At 35.7% G+C, this 23,091-nt stretch overlaps 2 protein-coding genes across 3 annotated transcripts; one reads left to right on the top strand and one right to left on the bottom strand.

Moving 5' to 3' along the window:
• The first annotated feature begins 1,971 nt into the window (after positions 1-1,971).
• LOC104730313 (putative helicase MAGATAMA 3) lies at positions 1,972-8,816 on the top strand. 2 transcript variants are annotated; one of them, XM_087478646.1, is made up of 9 exons: positions 2,001-2,495; positions 2,913-4,315; positions 4,442-4,500; positions 4,884-5,063; positions 5,180-5,275; positions 5,366-5,489; positions 5,614-5,746; positions 5,826-7,592; positions 7,688-8,816. In XM_087478646.1, exons 4-9 carry the CDS (start codon positions 4,925-4,927, stop codon positions 8,084-8,086), a joined length of 2,658 nt encoding a protein of 885 aa, XP_087334772.1. In that variant the 5' UTR covers positions 2,001-2,495; positions 2,913-4,315; positions 4,442-4,500; positions 4,884-4,924; the 3' UTR covers positions 8,087-8,816. The 2 variants fall into 2 exon arrangements, with proteins under 2 accessions (XP_010447770.2, XP_087334772.1); XM_010449468.3 differs by lacking the exon at positions 4,442-4,500 and having other exon boundaries at positions 1,972-2,495.
• Positions 8,817-9,136: 320 nt separating this feature from the next.
• On the bottom strand, positions 9,137-14,535 carry LOC104730312 (cadmium/zinc-transporting ATPase HMA2). The gene is made up of 9 exons (XM_010449466.3): positions 14,213-14,535; positions 13,485-13,695; positions 12,857-13,114; positions 12,196-12,293; positions 11,853-12,108; positions 11,622-11,759; positions 11,197-11,524; positions 10,902-11,104; positions 9,137-10,812 (listed from the first exon to the last, which is right to left on the bottom strand). Exons 2-9 carry the CDS (start codon positions 13,678-13,680, stop codon positions 9,242-9,244), a joined length of 3,048 nt encoding a protein of 1,015 aa, XP_010447768.1. The 5' UTR covers positions 13,681-13,695; positions 14,213-14,535; the 3' UTR covers positions 9,137-9,241.
• Positions 14,536-23,091: the final 8,556 nt, after the last annotated feature.

Below are 23,091 nucleotides of genomic sequence, written 5' to 3'. Positions count from 1 at the left end.
ATAAACTTGATGAATTCAAACCAATATAAGTTTGTATTATAAATGTTATACTAAATAAATATATTTATAAATGTAATATTTCAAACAAAAATTTCACTCAATGCAACAGCACAGGTTATTACCTAGTATTTCTTAAAATATAAAATTTTGTGAGGTTCTCTGTTTGTTTAAGAAAATAAATAAACTTTTTCAATACTATTAACTAATCGCTAGTCGCTAGAGACGTTAAAAAAGCGCTAAGCATGTATTCAATTAGAAAGATGTAAAGTAATCTAAAATTTTACTTTTTAATGTTTATTGTTATAAGATTTCTAGTTTTAAAAAATTGTTTATTTACCACCAATAATACCGTTATTGTTACCATATTTTCTTACTTTATATGGTTATCTTATCACATTATATTATTTTAAAGCTTAAAAGAAACCAAATGTGATTAACTTAAGATCAAACTTTAAAAGAAAGCTAAAATCCCTACAACCTCCTTACTAATGTCTATCACCAATAAGCTCCATAGTCTAAGCTAAATTCAATTATATATACTGTCCATTATACAGCTTCAACAACCCCAATTTTCACCACTAATTCTTAACTAAAACCAGAATAATCTACACATGACATTTGATTCAAAAAAACATCTATATGACATAATGTTACATGACAAAAATAATACTACTAAACTAGATTTTAACTCGCGGTACACTGCGTGCATATAATTTTTATTATTATTTATATATAATATTGTATTTGTTTGTTAAATCTTGGATGTTTTGCAAATAAAGGAATAAGTAAATTTCCCGACCGTTTGTGCGGCTAAATATTTATATTAATTTTTTAACTCGCAATATACTTCATGACCATTTGTTTGTTATATTTAGTTTGTTTTGTTTAGTGTTTGAGATTCTATTTTAATTTTTATTATAACAAAAAAATAAGAGATCTAAATACATAGTAAGTCATTTATACACTATGATTAAGTCACATTTTTCCTAATGATTTAATTATTTTACACACTCTTAGTTAAATCAAATTAGTTTTTATATGTCAAATATTCTAATATTAATAATGTTGACAAATAATAAAATGAAGATTTAATTACCCGTAAGCACAAATTTAGTGATATTTTATTAATTACAACATGTCCTCTTTATAAGCCATCTACTATATAATCATATTATATAATACTTTAAAATCTTTTTAATTTTACATATTCGTAATATTTTAAAATTTTATTAAGTTCATATATATTATTATAATATTTAAAAAAATGTGAATCAATGTTCTTCTTACATTAAGAATCAAAGCTCATAGATTTTGGAAAACAAAATAGGAATCAAATTGTTGTTTTTTTGTTTAAAAAGAATTCAGATATGGAATATCTTTACTAAACAATAGAAGGGTTAAATATATCATAGTTTTTGTTTCCTTATTGATTATGTTGTATTTTTGTTAGTTGGAATGATATATGTAAAATATGTAGGAAACAAAAACTGAAGTAATGCTAATTTGGAAATGTTTTAGGGATTGATTTTGTAAATAAGTTTTTAAATAAGTATAAATAAAAAGGTAGAACCGAAAATGTACTTCTAAAATGTATATATAATTATATAGATATAAATCTATTCTACACGAACCAATAAAATAATAATGCAATTCTAATTACTACATATGAGGAAATCAAAAGAATTAAAAATATTGATATATAATAATCATGGAAACAAAGCTTTTGTTTGAACAAAAAAAACAGAAAAAAGGAAACAAAGCTTTTTATTCTTTATCCCAATTACAAGCATTATGACACAAAGGGGTCCTTAGACAGTAATAGAGTATCCAAAATCTAAAATAATTGACCAGTTATTTATAGGATAGATATCACAAAACCATAAAATATAGTAGTACTAATAAATTAAACAATAAAAAAATAAAAAAAAATAAAAAAATGAAAAACCTAGTTTTTGACGCAATAATAGAAGCGAACCAAACTTGGCCTCTCTTCTCTCTCTATCTCTCGCCTATAAATAAGATTGAGTTTATGCAATTGCAAAGTACACACAAACACCCAAACCAACAACAAAGGTCTTCTCTTCTCCTTCCTACACTGTAAAACTCAATCTTTTTTTAATACTTAAAAAAAACTTATTGGCTTGTCCTAGACCGTCGGATCAGTTCTCTTTGGTCTAAATCCAACGGTCTTGATCCGATTTGATTAGCGAAGAGTCTCATCGTCTCTCAACCACCAGATTCTTTCTCTCTCTCTCGTCTCGTCGTCGTCCTAAACACCTCTCGAAATCGACGAATAACAAACAGACCAGATCTTCTTCCTTCGATCCGTCTCCTTCGCCGTTGCTTTCGGATTTTATTCAGCCGCCGTTTTGAACTGTTTTGCCCTTATCGCCGGATTGAGAGATTTGGGATTGAGATTAGGATTTCTTAGGGCAATCCGATCAATTTTTCTATAGAGGTTTTTGCCGCCCCGTCCCCCACCGACACCGTCACTGGTTCGTCTCCTCGATCTCGATCTTTGCTTTTAATTTTATCTCCATTGATCTCGTCTTTGATATAGCTGATTCATGGGTTTTGGTTTGTTCATGCGCGTGATTGGCTTTAATTTTTTTTTTTCTTAGAATTTTTTTAGGTTGCGGCGATTTTATTTTATTTTAGAGATTTCTTAATCGTCTTTCCTAATTGCGTGCATTACCTAATTAATTGGAGTATAAAAGCCGTCTTAGTATAAAAAGGGGAAAGTGAGAATCTTTGTCACGTTGAAAGGTTGTGTGCACACTGAGTTGAGTAATGCACTAGGTGATTTGAATCGATATATCAATTACTACTTGTTTGTTTCGTTTGGCTGTTCTAAGTTTTCTGTATCAGGCTTTATATCAGCAACAATTTGATTGTGGTTTCTTTTTCTGCAGAAGCTGGTGTCGTACGAGGGGATACGTCTTTTGGCATCTTGAGATATTATAAGTTGCACTACTAGCTTGGAATTATACACTAGTTTATGACTATACGTACGAGATGGCTTCAGAAGGAAAATTGTTCTTTGATCTTAATGAACTTCCTACAGATGATGATGATGGGAATGATAATGTTAACTTCAATCAGCCACAGACGGCTATCCCATCTGCAAACCCCAATACATCTGGCTTGCTTGCAACTCCGTCGTCCTCCCAAGACAATGTAAACAGCCGAGTGTTCTCACATGCATCAACAGTTTCTGATGTAAACAACCGACTGTTCTCACATGCATCAACAGTTTCTGGTTTTCAACCTTTTGTCCGACCTATCTCTGCCCAACGCACGGATGTCTCAGTTGAACAAAAGATGGATGAGAACTCTCTTAAGGAATCATTGTCATCATCAAGGCCAGACACATTGGAGGAAGCAAAGGTTGCACCATCAATAGTACCTGATGATGCCGGAGCACCTGAGAGAGAAGAAGGGGAATGGACAGAGTCGGAGGTTCCTGCCAGTGAGAATGTACATAGTAGTTCTGAGTATTCTAGAGTTACAGAGAAGGATAATGGCACAGTAGGATTAGATATCAACTCAAACTTGGGTCTTCAAAACAGAAACGTCAATCATATTTCAGAAAGCAGTGGTAAAGATAGTGCATCTATAGATAGTCCGCAAGAACAGGGTTTAATGGTGAGGCAGAGAGAAACTAAAGGAGTTGAAGCAAGTCATGCAATCAAGTGCGCAAATACCACTGTGAAGCGAAAGATGGATCATCAGAAAGAGACGATGTTGGGAAAGAAGCGGAACAGGCAGACCGTGTTTCTCAACCTAGAAGATGTCAAGCAAGCTGGTCCTATTAAGACCACAACACCTAGAAGACAGAATTTCCCACAACCTATTGTCACGCGGACGGTTAGAGAATCTCGCGCAGGTCCTCCACCTGCTGAACAAGGAGGCGGGGTTCCAGGGCATGTTGTATACCGGGATCAGAAACTGAGTGACATTCCTAATGGGGGAGTACATCCAGAAACATCTGAACTTAAATTAGAATCTAATGGTGAATCACAATCTGGGTCAGTTGGTAAAACTAGGAGAACAAATGGGGAGGCAGGACCTTCTGCTGAAGGTTCTGTGTCAAGGCAGGGGTCATGGAAGCAGCCAATGAATTCGCGGCAGCCGAAGAGTAGCCATTCGTCAAATAGACAAGTCACCTTGTCCAGTCAAACTTCTGCAGACTCAAAGTTTGGAAACAAGAAATTTACTTCGTTCAAGAAGCAAGCCAATAGTACCCAATACCAAGATACCTCCGTGGAGCGTCTTATACGAGAGGTGACCAACGAAAAGTTTTGGCATCATCCAGGTATGTCCTATATAGTGTTTCAACTTATGGAACGTGTGTTTGAGTGCTCCTACTTTTCCAGTTTAAGTTATCTTCATTTAAGGTAGGAACTTTTATGCCAATTAAAATCTACTGCTCTGGTGCCAGTTTCCCTGTGTCCCGAATCATGGCTCAGTGAGAATCATAATGGCCACGGGATTTGGAAGGTGATACGATTAAATCATACTTGTAAACGTTGATGACAGAATTTTAGTTTTTGTTTTCATTGTCGATGAATATCAGTTATCAGGTTGGCTCTTGTGGGCTTTAATTTAATTATCTTAGTTAAAGAAAAAACTGGATGCATTTATGTGTATCTGAAAACTTGAATGGGCTAGTAGTGAAAGTAATTATTGGTTATTAGTAGGCTTTTTGATTGACATGCCTCATTTCTGTTCTGTATTGCACTGGAAAATTTGACTTGTATGGATGATGATATTTCAACTTTTTTATATGGCCGGTGTTCTTTCAAAGATGTCTATTTCTCTGCCTTATTAGTTATTACCCATAGTGTAATTGACTCTTATGCATAAAATTTTCTTGTGTGTAGAGGATTCTGATCTCCAGAGTGTCCCTGAGCGGTTTGAATCCATGGATGAGTATGTTAGAGTGTTTGAACCTTTACTTTTCGAGGAGTGCCGGGCACAACTTTACAGTACATGGGAAGAATTGGCTGAGGCAAATTCATACATGAAGGTCAGAATAAAGTTCATCGAAAGAAGAGAGAGAGGTAACCAGCCCTATTACCTTTTTCACATTTGTAAAGGCCTTTGGGCAACAATTTTAACTCTCTACTGATTTTTCTCTTGTTACCTGACTGCTAGCCTTTGTTTTTATCTGGTTTAGGATGGTATGATGTGATACTTCTCTCAGTAAATGATTGTAAATGGGGTTTCAAGGAGGGAGATGTTGCAGTTCTTTCAAATCCTGTGCCTGAATCAGGTGCGGTTAGAATTCGTAGATTGTCTGGTTGGTTTTTATATTGCTTGTGCTTCTCTGTATGTTCTGTAATTTTTTCCTTTTTATGTTTAGAAGGAGAGCATGATGATGCTGGACGTGTAGCTGGTACAGTTAGGAGATATATACCGGTTGATACTCGAGATCCTCCTGGAGCAATTCTCCATTTCTATGTTGGAGATACTTATGATTCTGGCAGGTATATGCTTTTCCATATGTTTGATTTTTAAGCTGTATTTTCTACCCATTCTTACTGGAAGCATTTATTTCCGTTCTCTCATTTCTTTACTTTTTTCCCCCTTTTTGATTTGTTTTTTTACCAGCAAGATTGACGATAATCATATTTTACGGAAGCTTAAACCTAAGGAGATCTGGCATCTGTCAGTGCTTGGTTCGCTTGCAACCACACAAAGGGAATATGTTGCTTTGCATGCGTTTTCTCAGCTTAACCCACAGGTTGGTTTTGTTTTTAATAACAAATATTTCATAGATGCATTTTATTATGCTGACGCTGTGAAATTCTTATATTCTTCAGATGCAAAATGCAATTCTCAGGCCTAGCCCAGAGCAGTTTCCTAATTACGGGGAGCAGACTCCTACAGTGCCCGATTGTTTTACTCCGAGCTTTGCTGGCCACTTACATAGAAGCTTTAATGCTCCTCAGTTGGCTGCAATCCATTGGGCCGCAATGCATACTGCAGCTGGTACTAGCAGTGGGGTAAAGAGGCAAGATCCATGGCCATTTACTCTTGTTCAAGGCCCTCCAGGAACAGGCAAGACACACACAGTTTGGGGAATGTTGAATGTTATCCATTTGGTTCAGTATCAGCAGTATTACACTTCGTTGCTGAAGAAATTAGCTCCTGAAAGTTATAAACAAGTAAGTGAGAGCAGTTCAGATCATATTGTGTCAGGATCAATTGATGAAGTCCTACAAAACATGGACCAGAATCTATTTCGTACGCTGCCAAAATTGTGTGCTAAACCAAGGATGCTCGTTTGTGCTCCGTCAAATGCTGCGACCGATGAACTTCTCTCACGTGTCCTTGATCGTGGTTTTATTGATGGGGAAATGAGAGTTTATCGCCCTGATGTGGCTAGAGTAGGTGTTGATACCCAAACGAGAGCTGCTCAAGCTGTTTCTGTGGAGCGTAGAAGTGAGCAGCTATTAGCCAAGTCCCGTGATGAAATTCTAGGACACATGCACAACCTCAGATTACGAGAAACGCAGCTATCTCAAGATATTGCTGGACTTAAAAGGGAACTTACTGCTGCAGCCTTCGCTAACCGTTCTCAGGGATCCGTTGGCGTTGACCCTGATGTTCTTATGGTTAGGGACCAGACAAGAGATGCATTGTTACAGCGCCTTTCTGCTGTTGTTGAAGCCAGAGATAAAGATCTTGTTGAAATGTCTCGCCTTCTCATTGTCGAGGGGAAATTTCGTGCTGGTGGTAATAACTTTAATCTTGAAGAAGCTCGTGCAAGTCTTGAGGCAAGTTTCGCGAACGAGGCTGAAATTGTTTTTACAACTGTATCAAGCAGTGGTCGTAAACTGTTTTCTCGTCTTACGCATGGCTTCGATATGGTGGTCATCGATGAGGCTGCCCAAGCTAGTGAGGTTGGAGTTCTTCCTCCCCTTGCTCTTGGTGCTGCACGATGTGTACTTGTGGGTGATCCTCAACAGCTTCCTGCTACAGTTATTAGCAAAGCCGCTGGAACCCTTTTATACAGTAGAAGTCTCTTTGAAAGGTTTCAGTTAGCAGGTTGTCCAACTTTGTTGTTAACAGTTCAATATAGGATGCATCCTCAAATACGTGATTTCCCTTCAAGATATTTCTACCAAGGACGCCTCACAGACAGTGAAAGTGTTTCCGCTGCTCCTGACGAGATTTATTACAAAGATTCTGTCCTTAAGCCTTACCTTTTCTTTGATATCAGTCATGGGCGGGAATCCCATAGAGGTGGATCAGTATCTTATGAGAACATTGATGAAGCTCGCTTTTGTGTTGGGGTGTACTTGCATCTTCAAAGAACTCTGAAGTCATTGGGTGGGGGTAAAGTCTCTGTTGGGGTCATAACCCCATACAAACTGCAGTTGAAATGCCTGAAAATCGAGTTCGCAAATGCTTTGGGCCAAGATGAACTGAAAGAGATTTATATCAATACTGTAGACGCGTTTCAGGGTCAAGAACGTGATGTTATAATTATGTCATGTGTGCGTGCTTCCAATCACGGTGTTGGCTTTGTCTCTGATATCCGGCGGATGAATGTTGCTCTCACCCGTGCCAAAAGAGCTCTATGGGTATGATATCTCTCTATGCATGTACTTTTTTTTTTTTTATATATGATAACTTTGTTTTCTTGGTCAAGTTTCTAAGGCTCGTTTTTCTTCAACAGGTCATGGGAAATGCATCTGCTCTAATGAAGTGCGAAGATTGGGCAGCACTGATCACTGACGCCAAAGCAAGGAACTGTTTTATGGAGATGGAGTCTCTTCCTAAGGATTTCCCGGTTCCAAAGGTACCTAGCTTTATCCCAAAAGCACCTAATGCTAGAGGTTTCAGATCAGGTGGGCCAAGAACCAGATCCATCGAGATGCACCCTGAATCCAGGTCAGGGACACCATCAGAAGATGACGAGAAGCTGAGCACAACAACATTTCCAAGAAATGGGAATATTCGAAGGGAGAACTCAGTTGATGAATCTGATCTGCCCGGGGATAGATATAGAGATGCTTGGCAACATGGGATCCAAAGGAGGCAAAATTTTGGACGGCCTTTAGGGAGAAGAGACTAATTTTATAATTCCAACTAGTCTGAACTTCATTCACTGGTGGAGATACTGTGTTCCTTGAGAATTCAGAGCATCTGACCTAGCTCATGGTCTCATAGGCTCATCACCACGAAGGAGTGACTCGAAAAGTCATGAACTGTTGAACGGAGTAATACTTGAAGGCTGTGTACATGAAAGGGTAAACATGCTCAACTGATTTGTGCTGGCGAAAGATGATTCATGCTATTTCTTTCAAAGAAGTTGCGCTCTTCTGCTCTCAGATCACAAAGAAGCATGTCTGGTTCTTTGTGCTTCATTAAAAACCTGGAACGGACCAGTCGGAGTCTACACTGTAAATCCAAGGGGAATCTACTTGAATGAAAAGTCTGAACCTGCTGCTAAGCTACGAGCTTGACTCATTTACAGGAACTATAAAGCTATTCCAGCATTGTAAACGGTGTCATGCTGATGCAGAACAACAAAAGATGCTTAATTGACAAGCATACCATAGGAAATGACATTTGAAGGTAGTGTATAGCTAGTGGGGGGTTGGGATTATTCGTTTTAGTCTGCAAAAGTTCTTTTAGAGTATCACCATACCACACTGGCCAGTCCACTGTGTTAGCATTTTGTACATAATCTCACCATATCTAAGATTATGAAACTTTAGTTCTTTTTTCCTTCACTATATTTGTTTTTATCTCATATTTTGTTTATTTTATCTGATCAATGGATAAGTATCATATTCTTTTAATTGTCAGTTATTCGTGTAACAGATTCATCAATTTCATCTACTTGTGTTTCGTGACAGACTAATTTTTTTTTTCTGGAGATAAGTTTTAAGTTTTAACTATGATTATTTGTACCCTTTTGCAAGCATCTCTCAAGTCTGATGATAAGTGTTTAAAAGGATCAGTCACATTTGTTTGATGAATCATATGGGAGCTTAAAGCTTGCTTCACTGAACAATTTAAAGTTAGTCAGTGCAAAGAAACTGAGGGCAGAATGATCCAATAATCAATTTCAACACTAGAGGATGGTCGATGATAACATGAGACGATTGGATCATTCACATTTCTTTGATGAATCACATGGGTTTCTCGATTGATAATACATCATCCTTTCTGATGATTGCAAGATGAAAAGGTTATGAGTACAAATGTTAGCGAGAACTGAACTTTATTCAATCACAATCTCTGTTAAGCTTCCCAAGCCAGCCGCAGCCCTTGTGTGGTGGTGATGGTGACTGCCACACTCCTTAGCGTAGCTCCTGCAACAACTGCTACCATGGTGGCTCCTCTCTCTGCTGCTACAGTTAGACTTGCAAGCCTCCTTTGCCTGAGAACATGCTTCTTCTTTTAAGCTAGCTACCACGGGATCAGCAGGACTTGAGCAACAAGCTTTGACTAACGCTTTCACCTCCCCTTGCTCATCTCCTTCCAGATTGACCAAGGTTGAAGAGCCTTCTTCTTTTGAGCCAGAGCCAGTTCCAGTGTCCAGGCAGAGTGGCTTCTCATGACAGCTTTGTTTCACCCCATGTTGGTGATGGTGTGGTTTCTGAGTCTTGTCACCACAACACCCAGAATCACGGCCTTGTTCTAGAACACCAGGTTCTGCGCAACACGTCTTTACATTGTCTTGTTTCTTCTCACAACAACCAGAGTGACCATGGTCTGGACTGCTTTTAACTGATTTCACCACCTTCTCTTGATTCTTCTTTCCACAACAGGCTTCTTGTTTTGAGCCAGTTACAATGTGCAGGCTGGATGGCTTTTCATGACAGCTTTGTTTCACCCCATGTTGGTGTTGGTGTGGTTTCTGAGTCTTGTCACCACAACACCCAGAGTCACGGCCTTGTCCTAGAACACCAGGTTCTGGGCAACACGTCTTTACATTGTCCTGTTTCTTCTCACAACAACCAGTGTGACCATGGTCTGAACTGGTTTTAACTGATTTCACCACCTTCTCTTGATTCTTCTTCCCACAACAGCCTGACTCGCAATGCTTACCACTGTTTTTTGGTAAGAAACCTGCTTCCATATCTCTAGCAGCATCACCTTCAAGTTTCTCCACGATTAAGACAGAAGACGAAGAAGACTCCCTATAACATTTGTTTCCAGCTTTGTGTTTATCACTTAGCAACAACATGCTATTAAGGATCACAAGCAGACAAGTTCCTACATCAGCAAGCACAGCTGCCCAAATCAGTGGATGACCAGCAAAAGCCAGCGCAAGAATTGCTCCTTTCATAGTGATTGATATGATCACATTCTCCACCACTTTCCTTTTAGCTCTACGTGCAAGCTTTATCGCCTGTGGTATCCTTCTGATATCATTCGACATGAGAATGATATTACCAGTCTCTGTTGCGAGTGCAGAGCCAGAAACACCCATCGAGATTCCAATATCCGCTGTAGCTAAAGCTGGTGCATCATTCAACCCGTCTCCTACCATACCTGTTGGCCCTTCTCTCTTAAACTCTTTGATGATTTCAGATTTACCTTCTGGAAGAAGCTCTGCTCTTACAATATCCATAGCATTCCCTAGCTGTTCTTGAGCATGCATGGCAGCAGCTTGATTATCTCCGGTAAGCATAGCAGTCTTTATACCCAAAGACTTCAGTTCTTTCATTGCTTGAGCTACACCAGATCTACAAGCATCTGAAAGATTGAAAACTCCAGCCAGTGTTTCTCCAACATATACATACCCAACCGTCTTCCCTCCTTTGGTATCAACATCAATATCTGGAACTGTATATACATACACCAAAGCAAAGAACCATCAGAGATTATTAGATAAAAACCAAAAAAAAACTCAATGCATTAGTTTTGATATGTACCTGATGAACACCCAGCTCTGGAAGCAATCCTTTTGTTACCGATGTATACTTGTTTACCATCAATCTTCCCATATATTCCTTCTCCTGGAAAGTTTTGGTAATCCTCAACGGCTTCAGGCTTTGGTTCAACAGAGACAGATTTTGCATAGTCTACAAGTGCAGCAGCCATTGGATGGCTTGACTTGCTCTCTGCGCTTGATACCCTGAAATAGTCATATTCCACAAATGCTCAGAACAAAACCATGTGTGTTCTGTTTAGTAAAGTGGTTTAAAAAGGTTGGAACAGATGTGTCACCAGTAAAGCAAACTGTGAAGGCTTATATCACTGGAAAGTGACTTGAAATCCATGACGATGAACTCGCCTCTAGTGATGGTTCCCGTTTTGTCAAAAGCAACAATCTTGATCTTGGACAAGGTCTCAAGATAATCAGCTCCTTTGATCAAAAGTCCTGATGTGGCTGCCTTCGTGAGAGCACAGAAAGTGGCTACTGGTGTAGAGAGGATAAGCCCACAAGGACAAGCACTTACTAACACAACTAGTGCTAAGTGAAACCAATGTTTCGGGTTGTGAACCTTCAGTGCAAGTGGTATAACCGCAAAACAGATTGATATCACCATGATCGCTGCATACAAGTACATAGACATTTCTAAGGTCTCAACTCTCAAACAAGAATATAAAAAAGATGTAATGAAAGAAAGACCAAAATCAGTTGTTGATACCTGGAGTATAGTACTTGGAACATTCGTCTATAAATCTCTGAGTTTCGGTTTTGCTGTTCTGAGCTTCTTCTACAAGCTTTGCCATCTTCGCAACCACGCAATCCTCAGCTAGAGCAGTGGTTTTCACAGTTATATAGCCTTGAAAAAAAAAACAGAGGAGCTAGTTAAGACCAAACCTTGAAAAGTATCACAGTTATGTAACCTTCATCAAGTCGAGCTGCCTTTTCATACCATTTAGATTAAAGGTTCCAGCCCAAACCGTTGAATCTCTCAGTTTAGGCACGGGGAAAGCTTCACCGGTCAAGGTCTTCTCATCAACTTCACAGTTTCCATCCACAACAACTCCATCAATAGGTATGGTTTCACCAGCTTTGACTGCTATAACTGTGTTGATCTTGAGCTCATCAACTTCAACTTCTTGTCCAGTTTCTGCAATCACTGCCTTCTGTGGAGCTAAACTCATCAGAGACTGCATCACTGCACTTGCCTGAAATGTATACCAATATATACTTGAGCAATCTCAATTTTTATTGATACAAACGACTGAACTAAAAGTGATGGAAGAGCACAAAACCTTATAGCTAGCTCTTGATTGGAGCCATTCGGCGATTGTGAATAAGAAGACAACTACTGCAGCTTCTGTGTAATCCCGCATAGCAACTGTTGCTCCCACTGATAAAAGCAACAAACATGATCAATACTAACTCTTTAACGTACAAGACTATATAACTTATACTACTCATAATTTTCCTAAATTATATTATTGTTTTTGTTGAACTAGTGTGTTAAATACATTTCATCTATTTTGTGTCAGCAAATTTGTTAATAAAATTTCGTTGGAAAATTTCTTTACCAAAAAGTTATAAACATCTTCTAAACCAATACAATGGTTTCTTTTTTTGGAAAGAAAACAGCTTTAATTTTTTTTGTTTTTTAGTGTTTTTTAGTGTTTTTTTCATTATCTCTTTTGGTCTCAAAGTAACACTAAAGAAAAGGCAAAATGCAGAGGAAAAGACAACCAATAAAACTACAAAACAATTGCTTTGTGTTGACCATAAATAATTCCAAATTGACCCATCACAACTTTATATGACACATACTTATATCTACTATTAACGGTATAACCATTAGTATTTTTAATTAATAATCATCTTCATTAATTAATAATGTGAGAAAAATGTGATCCATATCATATAAATTGGCGAGTAAAAAAAAAGAGTAAAATCATAACGTACCAGTTATAACAACAAGAATGTTGATGTCGATTCTACACCTTGCAAGGGATGCTATAGCTTTGGCGAATATCGGATAGATTCCAGCGACTACGGCTGCCACAGCTAGCCAACGGAAAGGAGAGTAAAGATATTTGAAGAAGGAGAGGAGGAGAAGCACGCCGGTAACCACCGCAAATGGACTCGGCCATTTATTCTTGAAATTGGTTTCTCCGGTTACTCTCACATTTGCTTCTAACCGTGCTTGGTTCAGTGCTTTAACTGTAAACCATTATAATTTTACTAAATGAGTCAATGGAAAAAAACAGAGGAGATAAAATAAAAAAATTAAAGGCAAAACTTATACAAACGTTAATTATGTGAATCAATGAATGATGATGCGTAACGTAATTACGTAAACACTCACATTATATCGTTTTGTCTTCTTTTTTGAAAGAGGGTAAAAATTTCACATGTTACTACATAGTTATTATTGACACGAAACAGAACAAAAACAAGTAACTTCCAAGATTTTTAAAAGTGTCATTAAAAGTAAACTACTGAAAATGACGTTTGCGTTTTCCAACAGCAGCGACTCGAAAAAAGCTTTATTAAATTTAGAAAACAGAGAAGGGAAAAAAAGAAGCTATACCGATTTGGAACTGGGAGAGGATGAGAGTGTCGTGGACGACGATAACGGTTCTTGTTGGAACAATTACAGAGTATTCTTTGACACCATCCATGGATTTGAGGATATTCTCAATCAATGGAACCTCCGATGTACAGCAAATTCCAAGAACGTCAAAGTAACTCTTGGTCATCTTCTTCTCGTTCTTCACCAACGCCATTCTTGTTTTAGGATTCTGCAAAAAAGATAAAAATAACAAAGGGTGGGTTTCTGATTTCTGTTCTGAGTTCATGTTTATGTTGCTGGAACACGATTTAAGGAAAAAAAAGAAGCAAATAAAAACATTTAAGGGATGCATGTAACGTGTTTGAAGGAGATGTTTTAAAGAAGATGGGTATGATTTGATAACGTTGTCGTCAAGTTCACTCTTACACTTGGCGAGAACAAATTTTTTTTGCAAAAAGGATTTTAATTTTTTTGGGCATGGGTATATTGAGTTGTCGAAACTCTAACATTTGCTGAAAAAAAAATGTTTAAAACGTAGAGAAAGATTCATTGCAAAAATTTAATTAAAAAAAAAAAAACTCATTGGAAAGAATATGAACAGTCACGAAACTCATGTAAATGTTTCAAAACTAATGCGTGGGAGAGAATATGAACAGTCACGAAATCAATGCGAGCAAGAGAGAGAGACAGAGAAAAAGAGCGTTTCGAAGCCGTCATGTAATCTATGTGAAGAAGAAGAAGATTACCGGAGACAGAGACACAGAGGTAGCAGATGGACAGAGAACAATGAACGAACCGGTTTAGGTTCGGTTTTGATGTTTTTGTTAAGTTAGTCAAAAAGAGAGAAGAGGATTGGGTTTTTTTTTGGGTTTGATGTAATGATGATTATGATTTGAAGGTGAAGAGAGGATTGAGAGTGGCGTTTGCTTTATATAGGGAAATGTGTTAGAAAGTGGAATTTAATGAAATTATGATAATTGGTGGACTCTGGTTTACTTCCTTACCATAATTATATTCTTCCCAACATTTTAATTTCATTTTTTCGGAATTCTGACCAAATAAATGGAGTATAAGTATAAATTTGTTATCTTACTTGTAAAGAGTCCTGGAATATATTATCTTAATTATGTAAATTCCAAAGTACGGTGGTAGGCTGCTCCCTCTTTGAGATTCCTATTCTATTAACCTTCCCATTCTAATTTTCATTTTTTAATGTATGTATATATACTAGAAAAAAAAAAAGCGAAATTCGATTTTATCCTGACATAAAAATACTATTGGAGATTTTGTACCTTGAAGGATTCTATCTGATTTGTACTGTCTGATTTTATTTTGGGTTTACACATGTGTGGAAAAGATGAAATTGCGTTAGGCAGAACACTTTATCACTCGCTTTAATATACTTGGAAAAAGAATGCGTTTAAGTTTTTTTTTTTTTTTGGCATTGGGGGATGTTACCTATCTACTCTTTTATGGTATTGGGGGATGCCCACCCTTATAACCTTTTAAACTTTGATCTTTGCACTTCCTTTGTTTTTGCTTTGATTTGAATGAATGAATGAAAGCATATGTTTTTTTTTTTTTTGGCAAATTCTTGCAAGACGTTTCCTGGTACTTCATGTGTTACACTACAAATTTAAAACATATTTCAAAAATATTTGAGAATTGAGACTGTAAGTAACGTTTTGAGTTGGAAAGAGGGAGAGAGAAGTAGTTTGATACGTCACGAATTTAGTCATACTATTTATGATGTATCTTGGTTATAGACAGTATGTTTATTTGTCTACTTATTTATCTTTTTCTCATTAAGAAGAAAATATATAAAGCTAAAGTAGTGTGTGTTTAGGGGAAGAGGTTTTAATCTTGTAGGTGAGAGAGACGAGAACAAAGGTGTACTACAAAACATAGTGAAGAATCCACAGTACAATGTCACCGAATGGAATCCATGTGTGATTCCTCTTGCATTAGTTTATTACTAGTATTATTTTCTAATATTTTCTTTTTTTCGTATGCTTCACTATTTACAAAACCTTGTAATGCCAAAGTCTTATTATACGACCCGGTTTCTAATTTTATGCGTAGCAACAAAAAAATACGTGTACGAGTAAAAATTAAATTCAAAGAAGTGGGTAAACATATGAAATTAAGCGTAGACTATGTGATATATATAACGTACGAAGTAGTGTGTTTGTAGAGAATATTTTGATTGTGGTTATAACAAAGAATACGTACTGAGCAAACATAAAATTATCAAATTATTCTGTTCTCTGCTTGCGATTTAGTTATATAGAAAAATTTTTGGGTTAAATTATGTGAAGTTTTGTATGTCACTGTTTGATTAAAAAATAGTAATGAGAACCATGTCATTGTTTCAGATATATATAGCCACACAATGCAACTTGCAGTTTTGTTACAGTAACAACATTACTGTTCATCAGTTCATATCATTGTTTCTTCGTCGCCCAATATAATTATATATGAAGATATAGTCATGATCATCATAATTATCATAATCTTTTGATATTTGGATTGAGTTTATCAACCTTTTTTTTGTGTGGTGTGTGTGCGCAAAATCTTAAAAAATAAATTTTGTGAGAGGTTGAAAAAGAAATTAAAAAACATATTTCCAAGAGCTAGAAATCAGAAAAAACAAAAATCTAAAATCATCTCCCACCAAATCTTTCATTACCTGTTTTTATTTTCACTATTCTGACTGGAAATATATACTGTCGTCAACTTTTTTTCTTTCACTTTTTGTTGTCGATTCTCACCAAAATTTCCCTAGTGTTACTCGCTTCGTTTAGTCTCATGAGGGGCTCTGATTATAACAAGCGTGAATAGGTGTATAACACTCAATTTGTAATTCCGCAGTAATTTCTAATTCCATTAATGTTACGCTCCTTCGACCACATATATATATAGGTCTCTCTATATGTCGATTGGTTACACAAATTTTTTGAACATTCTATATAGAGACTAGCTATAATACATTTTTCTATTTTTATTTTTTTATCTTCACTTACATAATCATAATAAAAATATGTTAAACACATCTAATTCTAGAACGTTTTCATGAATCTTCTACAAAGTTTTAAGCACAGATGTATTTCTATCTCTACTGATAGAGAGAGGTCGACGTACGATTCCATAGGATCACGACTTAGAACAATAGTGGAGCCAGGGCTGAACTTCTCGTGGACATAACATGAGGAACAATGATAGGTCACAAATTCACAATATATTGTGGGGAAATGTTGATGAAATATCTATGTGCTTCATCTAGTATAACTGATGAGATTTTTTTTTTGTTTTTGAGATATTTATAATAACGGTTTTGCGACAATCAAACATACAATCACGAATTATCAACGGTTGAAGAAATAAAGGTTAAAAATTCATAAGTGCTTGGATATATATACCAACATTGTTTTACAAAACCCATAATATTTGTACAACCAAAGATTGCCAAACATTTTTCCTTTCGTAGTAATGCCCACAGTCCTAACTTTTATTTTTTGTTAAATTCCACAAAACCTAAACTTTATTTCTTTTTACCCATATCTTTTATATATATAGCTGATAATTTACATATGTCCCTTTAAGATCTTAAAGACTACACAAATAATTTGCGTAAAAAGACTAAAAGAGAGTAGAAATAATTTAAGCAGCACAACCTCCACTATCTTTTTTCAAAAAGGTTTTCGAGTAGTGGAGGAATCTCCCAATGTCTCAAAACAAAACAAAACAACTTGCTTTCCTTTTAATTTAAAATATATGTCAAAGTAAAAAAGGCAACACGTAAATGAGCCAAAACACTAAATAGATATTATAAACAAACATATTAATTAAACATGTCTAGTGGGAAAGCGAATTTTAATTGAGATATGAATTGCAGTGATAGATATCCTTCTTTTGTGTTGCGATAAGTCGTTCTGCTTATATTTGTTCTACCACCTGATACATTAAAATATTAGTTCCCGAAACTTCGGAACTTTTTCTCAGAATAGTATATTTACTTTTTTATCCGATTTTTTCAAGTTTAAAACTATATTATAGTTTTGAAAATTATCAATAATTTTTTGTCTGAAATTAAACTACGAAAGAATTGATAAAAGATACATATACGCTAGCAAATTTTCTAATTACATCTGTGATTTTTTTTTGCGTCAATAACTTATAATCTACATCCGGAAATATCTCTCAACAAGAACTGTACTATATATCATTTTTGTCTTCCCTTCCAAAGATGTAGAACATGATTTCAGATTGACGTAATACGATTCCACAAGTTACGTCTATATACGTACAAGCTTATTTAGTCTTATGAAAAGTTTAGTTGGCGAATATGAATTATATGGTGGGTATGTATTTGTGATGCACTAACATGAAGATCTGTATGGATTATAGAATGTTGATGGCTACGTATTATTGATCAATAAATATTGTAGGTGGATATGAAAAAAGTCTAAAAATTAAGATGCTCAAGCTTTTACATAAAGAATTAGTAATTCTTTTCAACATTTTCTCCAATCTTTTCGTTCTAACCAGTGACCTAGTTTTTCGTGTTAATAATCAATGGCCAAGTTTTTTTATTTAAAAATTTATGCCAATCATTTTAGTAGGGTTAGACACATGCTCAAGCATTTTGACATATGAATTTTGGTTTGATATAGTGTGAAATTAGTTGCAAAATATAGAGTATTAAAACAGAAGGTCTATTTTGCAATTAATCGCTTACTTAACTACTATTCATTAAATGGTTCTCAAATAATGTCATCTCAACTTTTCCGATTTTCTAAAAAAAGGCATACATATCATTTGCTTATTTTTGGTGGCAAAATATGCAATACAGTAGTAACTTTGAATATTTGAGGAAATAATCTTTGGGAAATATCGAGGAGACCAGAAACATTTGTGGATGTTTAATAGATTCTCATGATCCATTGCTTGTTCTTGAATAGACATTAACCATCTTCTTTTTGCGTATGATTTATCTTCTAATTAATTAATGACCACATAAGAATATTAATAAAATTAGAAAAAAATGTAATATAAACCACGATTAAAACAAATGATAAAGCAAAATAGAAGTGTATAATCAGCACAAGTCATAATAATGGAACACAATGAGGTTAGTGGGTATACGTCAGCACCTCGCAATAGCAAGGTTGAAACTGCAAGTAAGTAAACCAATATATACATACATATATAAACTCTATGACATATAGGCCTTTGTCTCATGCAATCTTTGTTGTCTTTTTGACAAAAATAGCAACTACATTAATTATTACTTACTCCATAGTGAATTTTATAAACAAGGTAGATAATGTTTTGGTGGAATCCACATTAGTTAAACATTTTCTTAAGAACAGCAGAATTCGTATTTCGTAACTGATTAGACTAGAGCAATACCTTTTTTTTTTTTTTTTTTGTCAAACAAGCTTTCATTAAACTTAATACCTCAAAAGAGGAGGGTTCTTACAACTTAAAAGCAGAGAATTAAGAGATAGGTAAAGATACAGACTACATGAGTCTTCCACAAGAATGCACAACTTTGATAAGCTTGCAGATGATGAAAGATCTTTTGATGTCTTGTGGGATTTCAGCTTGAAGGCGTGCTTCAGAAAGTCCCTAATCAACAAGTGATTAAAATCAGCTCGTACGATAGACGTATAAGAGCTTTTGAAAGGGTGCTCCATGGCGGAGGCTAGGGGGTTAGGTGGTCTCCAAGGGTTGGTAAGGTTTGGTGTGAGAGCTTTCTCCAAAATGGGATAAACAAGCAGGATTAACCAGGAGCAATCACAAGACCATAACTCACCAAGAACCGCATCATCTTTTGTTGATGAGGTGAAGGTAAAGTGCTTGTAGAAAGGGTTCATACTCAGACTATGCATCACCACCAAAGCAAAGTCGTGAAAGAGTACAACCAACAAGCTAGTGCAGTACACATACCTCATGGTTTTTGTAGAACCTAAAAACGAGAACCGCATATGATGGGTGACAAACCGTAACATAACAGGTGGGTCCTCCTTCGCATGAAACCATTGGCCATGGAGGTTAAGGAATTCCACACAAAGCATGTAGCCAGTTTGGCCCTGAGGATTGAAAGCAGACTCGATTTCTCGATCTTTGGGCGGTGGTTGACAAAGGGGAGCAGCGGGTATTAGCAGCGGATTGCAGCGCAAAGTCGGATCAGACTCAAACTTAGAATTCAACACACTAGACATCCAAACAGAGCTGTTCAACTGGTCACAACAGCGACATCGCTCAAGCCTTTCGGAGGCAACCAACATTCTGCTTCCGAGGAGCACTCGACTTGACCAAGCAGATAAGGCTGGTGCCAAAAGCATTGAGCTTGACATAACATTATCATAAACAGGTCTAGGTATGCAAACAGTTCCCATTGTAAGAGTTGTATCCCTGAAGTAAATAAGTTTTTCATAGATTGGCTCCAGGCAGAAGGGATACAAAGATGAGAGAAAGATGAGGCAACGGTAACCAACACTCCTTGGATGTGTGGTCATAATGCCGTTCCTGATCAAACCATATAGCTGACTTCGACACCATAGAATCTCAAAGTCACCTAGGGCAACAAAAACTCTTCTAGCATAGGATTCAAACCCAGCCAAAACAGAATTATAATGCATCACTAAAGTGGTGATTGATAGAAAGTTATGCAGATCTGACCTGGGCATAGAAAGTCTAAAACCAAGATCACTTCATCGATAACAGTTCAGCGAGTGTAAGCTCTTACAAAGCTTGGCCATAAGATAGCATGGTAACAGGGTTTCAGAGGAAAATTGCCAAAACTTGTTCCATGATGCCGATTCATCCTTCAGGTGGAGTCTTCGACCACCGTACTCATAGAATCGAATCATCATATCAGGTAGTTTTGACAGAAAGGAGATAAAGACCGACCTGAACCAGCGTCGTGATGGGTTTGTGCACAAACTTTTGCTAATGGGCTGAAGCATGATTCTAAAGCGCAATAAGGGGAACAGGTCCACCACGAGAAACCCTAGCTTTTCCTTGGTTACGCGACGGCTGCATCGAGCCGGAAAACGAATCGGCGGTGAGACAATCCTCTTCAGGGAGAACAAGCTCCATGTTGCACATGGTATTTGAGGAGCCTTCAAACGAGATTCGCCTTAAAACTTGACAGCACACAAGGAAATGTTTTGGGAGTACCAGCTGCTTACTCAAGATTTTTGGCAGAGATTGGATCTTGAAGAGAGAGATCAGCCACTTCTTCCATCTTCTGCCATTAGATCCGAGTTGAAAGAAGAAGGTTAAAGGTTTAGACAAAGATTGGGAGGATGAATAGGTTCGAGTAGATTGAGATATACGCCGGAAAAAGATAAAAGACAAAGAGAACGAAAAGCCGGTAGCAAAGGAGAAGGAGGAATCCCGACGCCGGCGATTCATCGATTCGCCGGCGCCGGAAAGCATGATTCGAAAAGCTTTCTCGATATTAGTGCCTGGGAGCAAAAGAGTCTAACTCGAACAATACCTTAATACATATAACATCAATATAATCAAATCATATTTATCTTAAAAATCATTGAAATGTTTATAAGTCACAAGACCGCATTACATTCTTTTTTAAAAGTGATAAATTTTACACACACATAGATATCATCATACTCTTTAAAGAAAAATCACTTTTGTGATTTACACTTCAATCTACAGTCTCAATGAATTCAGCTAAAAGCTAAAATATGATTCGGCCTTCATCAGTAAAAGGAAAGCTAGTGAACAAGAGTAGGAGTGCTAGCTGAATTTATATTGACAAATAGGGTTTGTAGGAGTGCTCAAGTGAAATATGTGATTCTGAATGATTAACAAAACAACTGTTTATTTGATAATATAGATAAAGAATATATGAGGAATATTCGGTTTGTGATTCTATATCAACAAGTCATAATCAGTCTAGTAAAGTTTATTATTTCCTTCAAATAGCTAAAGTGTTTTCTGGACCCCTTTTCCCAGCAAAATTACTTTGTAGATGACCACAAAATTAATTACCTGCTATAATATAACTCACCAATAAGACAAATATTAATGTTGTGAGAACAAACATTAAGAAAATCTATTCATGTGGAATCTAAGACAATAATGGTAAGTGCAATGTGATTGTAAATGACTCAGAAGCCCACAATATCATATCTATTGAAAAACAGACTGCAAACGGATTCTAAACACCATAAGAAAACGATATAGAAATCCCACAAAATTAGTGTGTATTTTTTTTGTTGTCATTCACTTTTATTAAAATTTTAATTAGTCCACGTACATTAGGACTAGAAATACATATTTTAGTAGTGTAATTTATTGACTTTTGAAGAGATTTTTCTAGAGCTTCTCCCCTACAATAATAGCTTTTGCCTAGAAGTAGAAATAACTTGCCATAGGTTATTTTCCATTGCCAAAACTCAACCTAATAAAAGACCAATCCAGACCTAAACTCAATAATAAAAGCTAAGTGACCAATGGCGAGCCATAAGTATACAAATGTTGTAGTTTATTTTCGTTATCAATATGATGTAGTATCAACTAAATTCCCAATTTTCGCAATTATTCTTCTTATTGGTGGTGACAATTCATATTAGTCAAACGTTTAATGTGACACTCACTGTAGGAAATAAAAGTAATGTGGGGTTTAGGCACTGGTCAAGGAAACAATGATTTGTGATAGGTCCCTGCTTATATATATTGGTCATATATACTCATACACATCGCTCGTTTTCTTTTTTTATCATAAACCTACAAACAAAAATATTTCACCGAATGTTTTTGGACGGAATTTGAGTTATGTTAAAAACTATCATATTTAAAACTTCAACTTTTTTGGAAAATTAAGTAACACTGCGAGTATATATGGTTCGAATGAAAATTATCGATTCTATGTAACTGTTAATATTCGACGAAATATATAAACGTATCCACTTTGAAAATTAAAGTACAGTAAAACCTCTATAAATTAATACTCTATAAATTAATAAACACTATAAATTAATAAATTTTGTTGGTCCCAAGTCGGGCTAGTATAAAAATTAACAAAATTCGATAAGATAATAAGATAATAATTTTTTTGAAATTCCCATATAAAATATGGTCCCAATAATATCATAAATTAATAATCATGTAAATTTACATATATATATATATATATATATATATATACTGATATAATAATGTATGTTTATCTTAAAGCTCATTTCTATAGAACAGTTGTAATGTTGTATTTTCAAACTATAACTCTATCTCTAAAATATTCTATAACATGTCATAAAAATAGTTAAATTTTTTAAGTTTTCAGTTTTTAGATATTCATCATTTACAATTTGATAATTTGACAGACTATTAAAATAGGACAATTGATATTATTATTCATGAAATTGAATTTATGTATGTATGTATATAAGTCAATTTGTCTATAGTATTTGTAATTAATTGTCAATAATGTTTTCTAAATATTACAAGTTCAATTCCTAAACCATAAAATTACAACATCCGAAAATATAATCTTATTTTGCTAAAATATTCTCAATTCATAATTTTAAAAAATTTAAAAATAAAAATATATCTATAAATTAATAATTATTAATTTACAATAGAAAATAAT

This window comes from Camelina sativa, chromosome 12 (genome assembly GCF_030686135.1).
Source record: "Camelina sativa cultivar CO46 ecotype springtype chromosome 12, ASM3068613v1".
Lineage (NCBI taxonomy): Eukaryota > Viridiplantae > Streptophyta > Magnoliopsida > Brassicales > Brassicaceae > Camelina > Camelina sativa.
The sequence above is the reverse complement of the archived record's forward strand: the minus strand, read 5'-3'. Positions and strand labels throughout refer to the sequence as shown.

What these genes read in the sequence shown, in the direction of transcription:
- LOC104730313 (XM_010449468.3), top strand. Translation starts at nt 3,016, where the DNA reads ATGGCTTCAGAAGGAAAATTGTTCTTTGATCTTAATGAACTTCCTACA. An exon ending in AAAGTTTTGGCATCATCCAG is followed by an intron (nt 4,316 to 4,883) that starts GTATGTCCTATA and finishes TCTTGTGTGTAG; the next exon opens with AGGATTCTGATCTCCAGAGT. An exon ending in GATACTTATGATTCTGGCAG is followed by an intron (nt 5,490 to 5,613) that starts GTATATGCTTTT and finishes TTTTTTTACCAG; the next exon opens with CAAGATTGACGATAATCATA.
- LOC104730312 (XM_010449466.3), bottom strand. Translation starts at nt 13,680, where the DNA reads ATGGCGTTGGTGAAGAACGAGAAGAAGATGACCAAGAGTTACTTTGAC. An exon ending in TTCCAAGTACTATACTCCAG is followed by an intron (nt 11,525 to 11,621) that starts GTATCAACAACT and finishes ACTTGTATGCAG; the next exon opens with CGATCATGGTGATATCAATC. An exon ending in CAGAGCTGGGTGTTCATCAG is followed by an intron (nt 10,813 to 10,901) that starts GTACATATCAAA and finishes ATGTATATACAG; the next exon opens with TTCCAGATATTGATGTTGAT.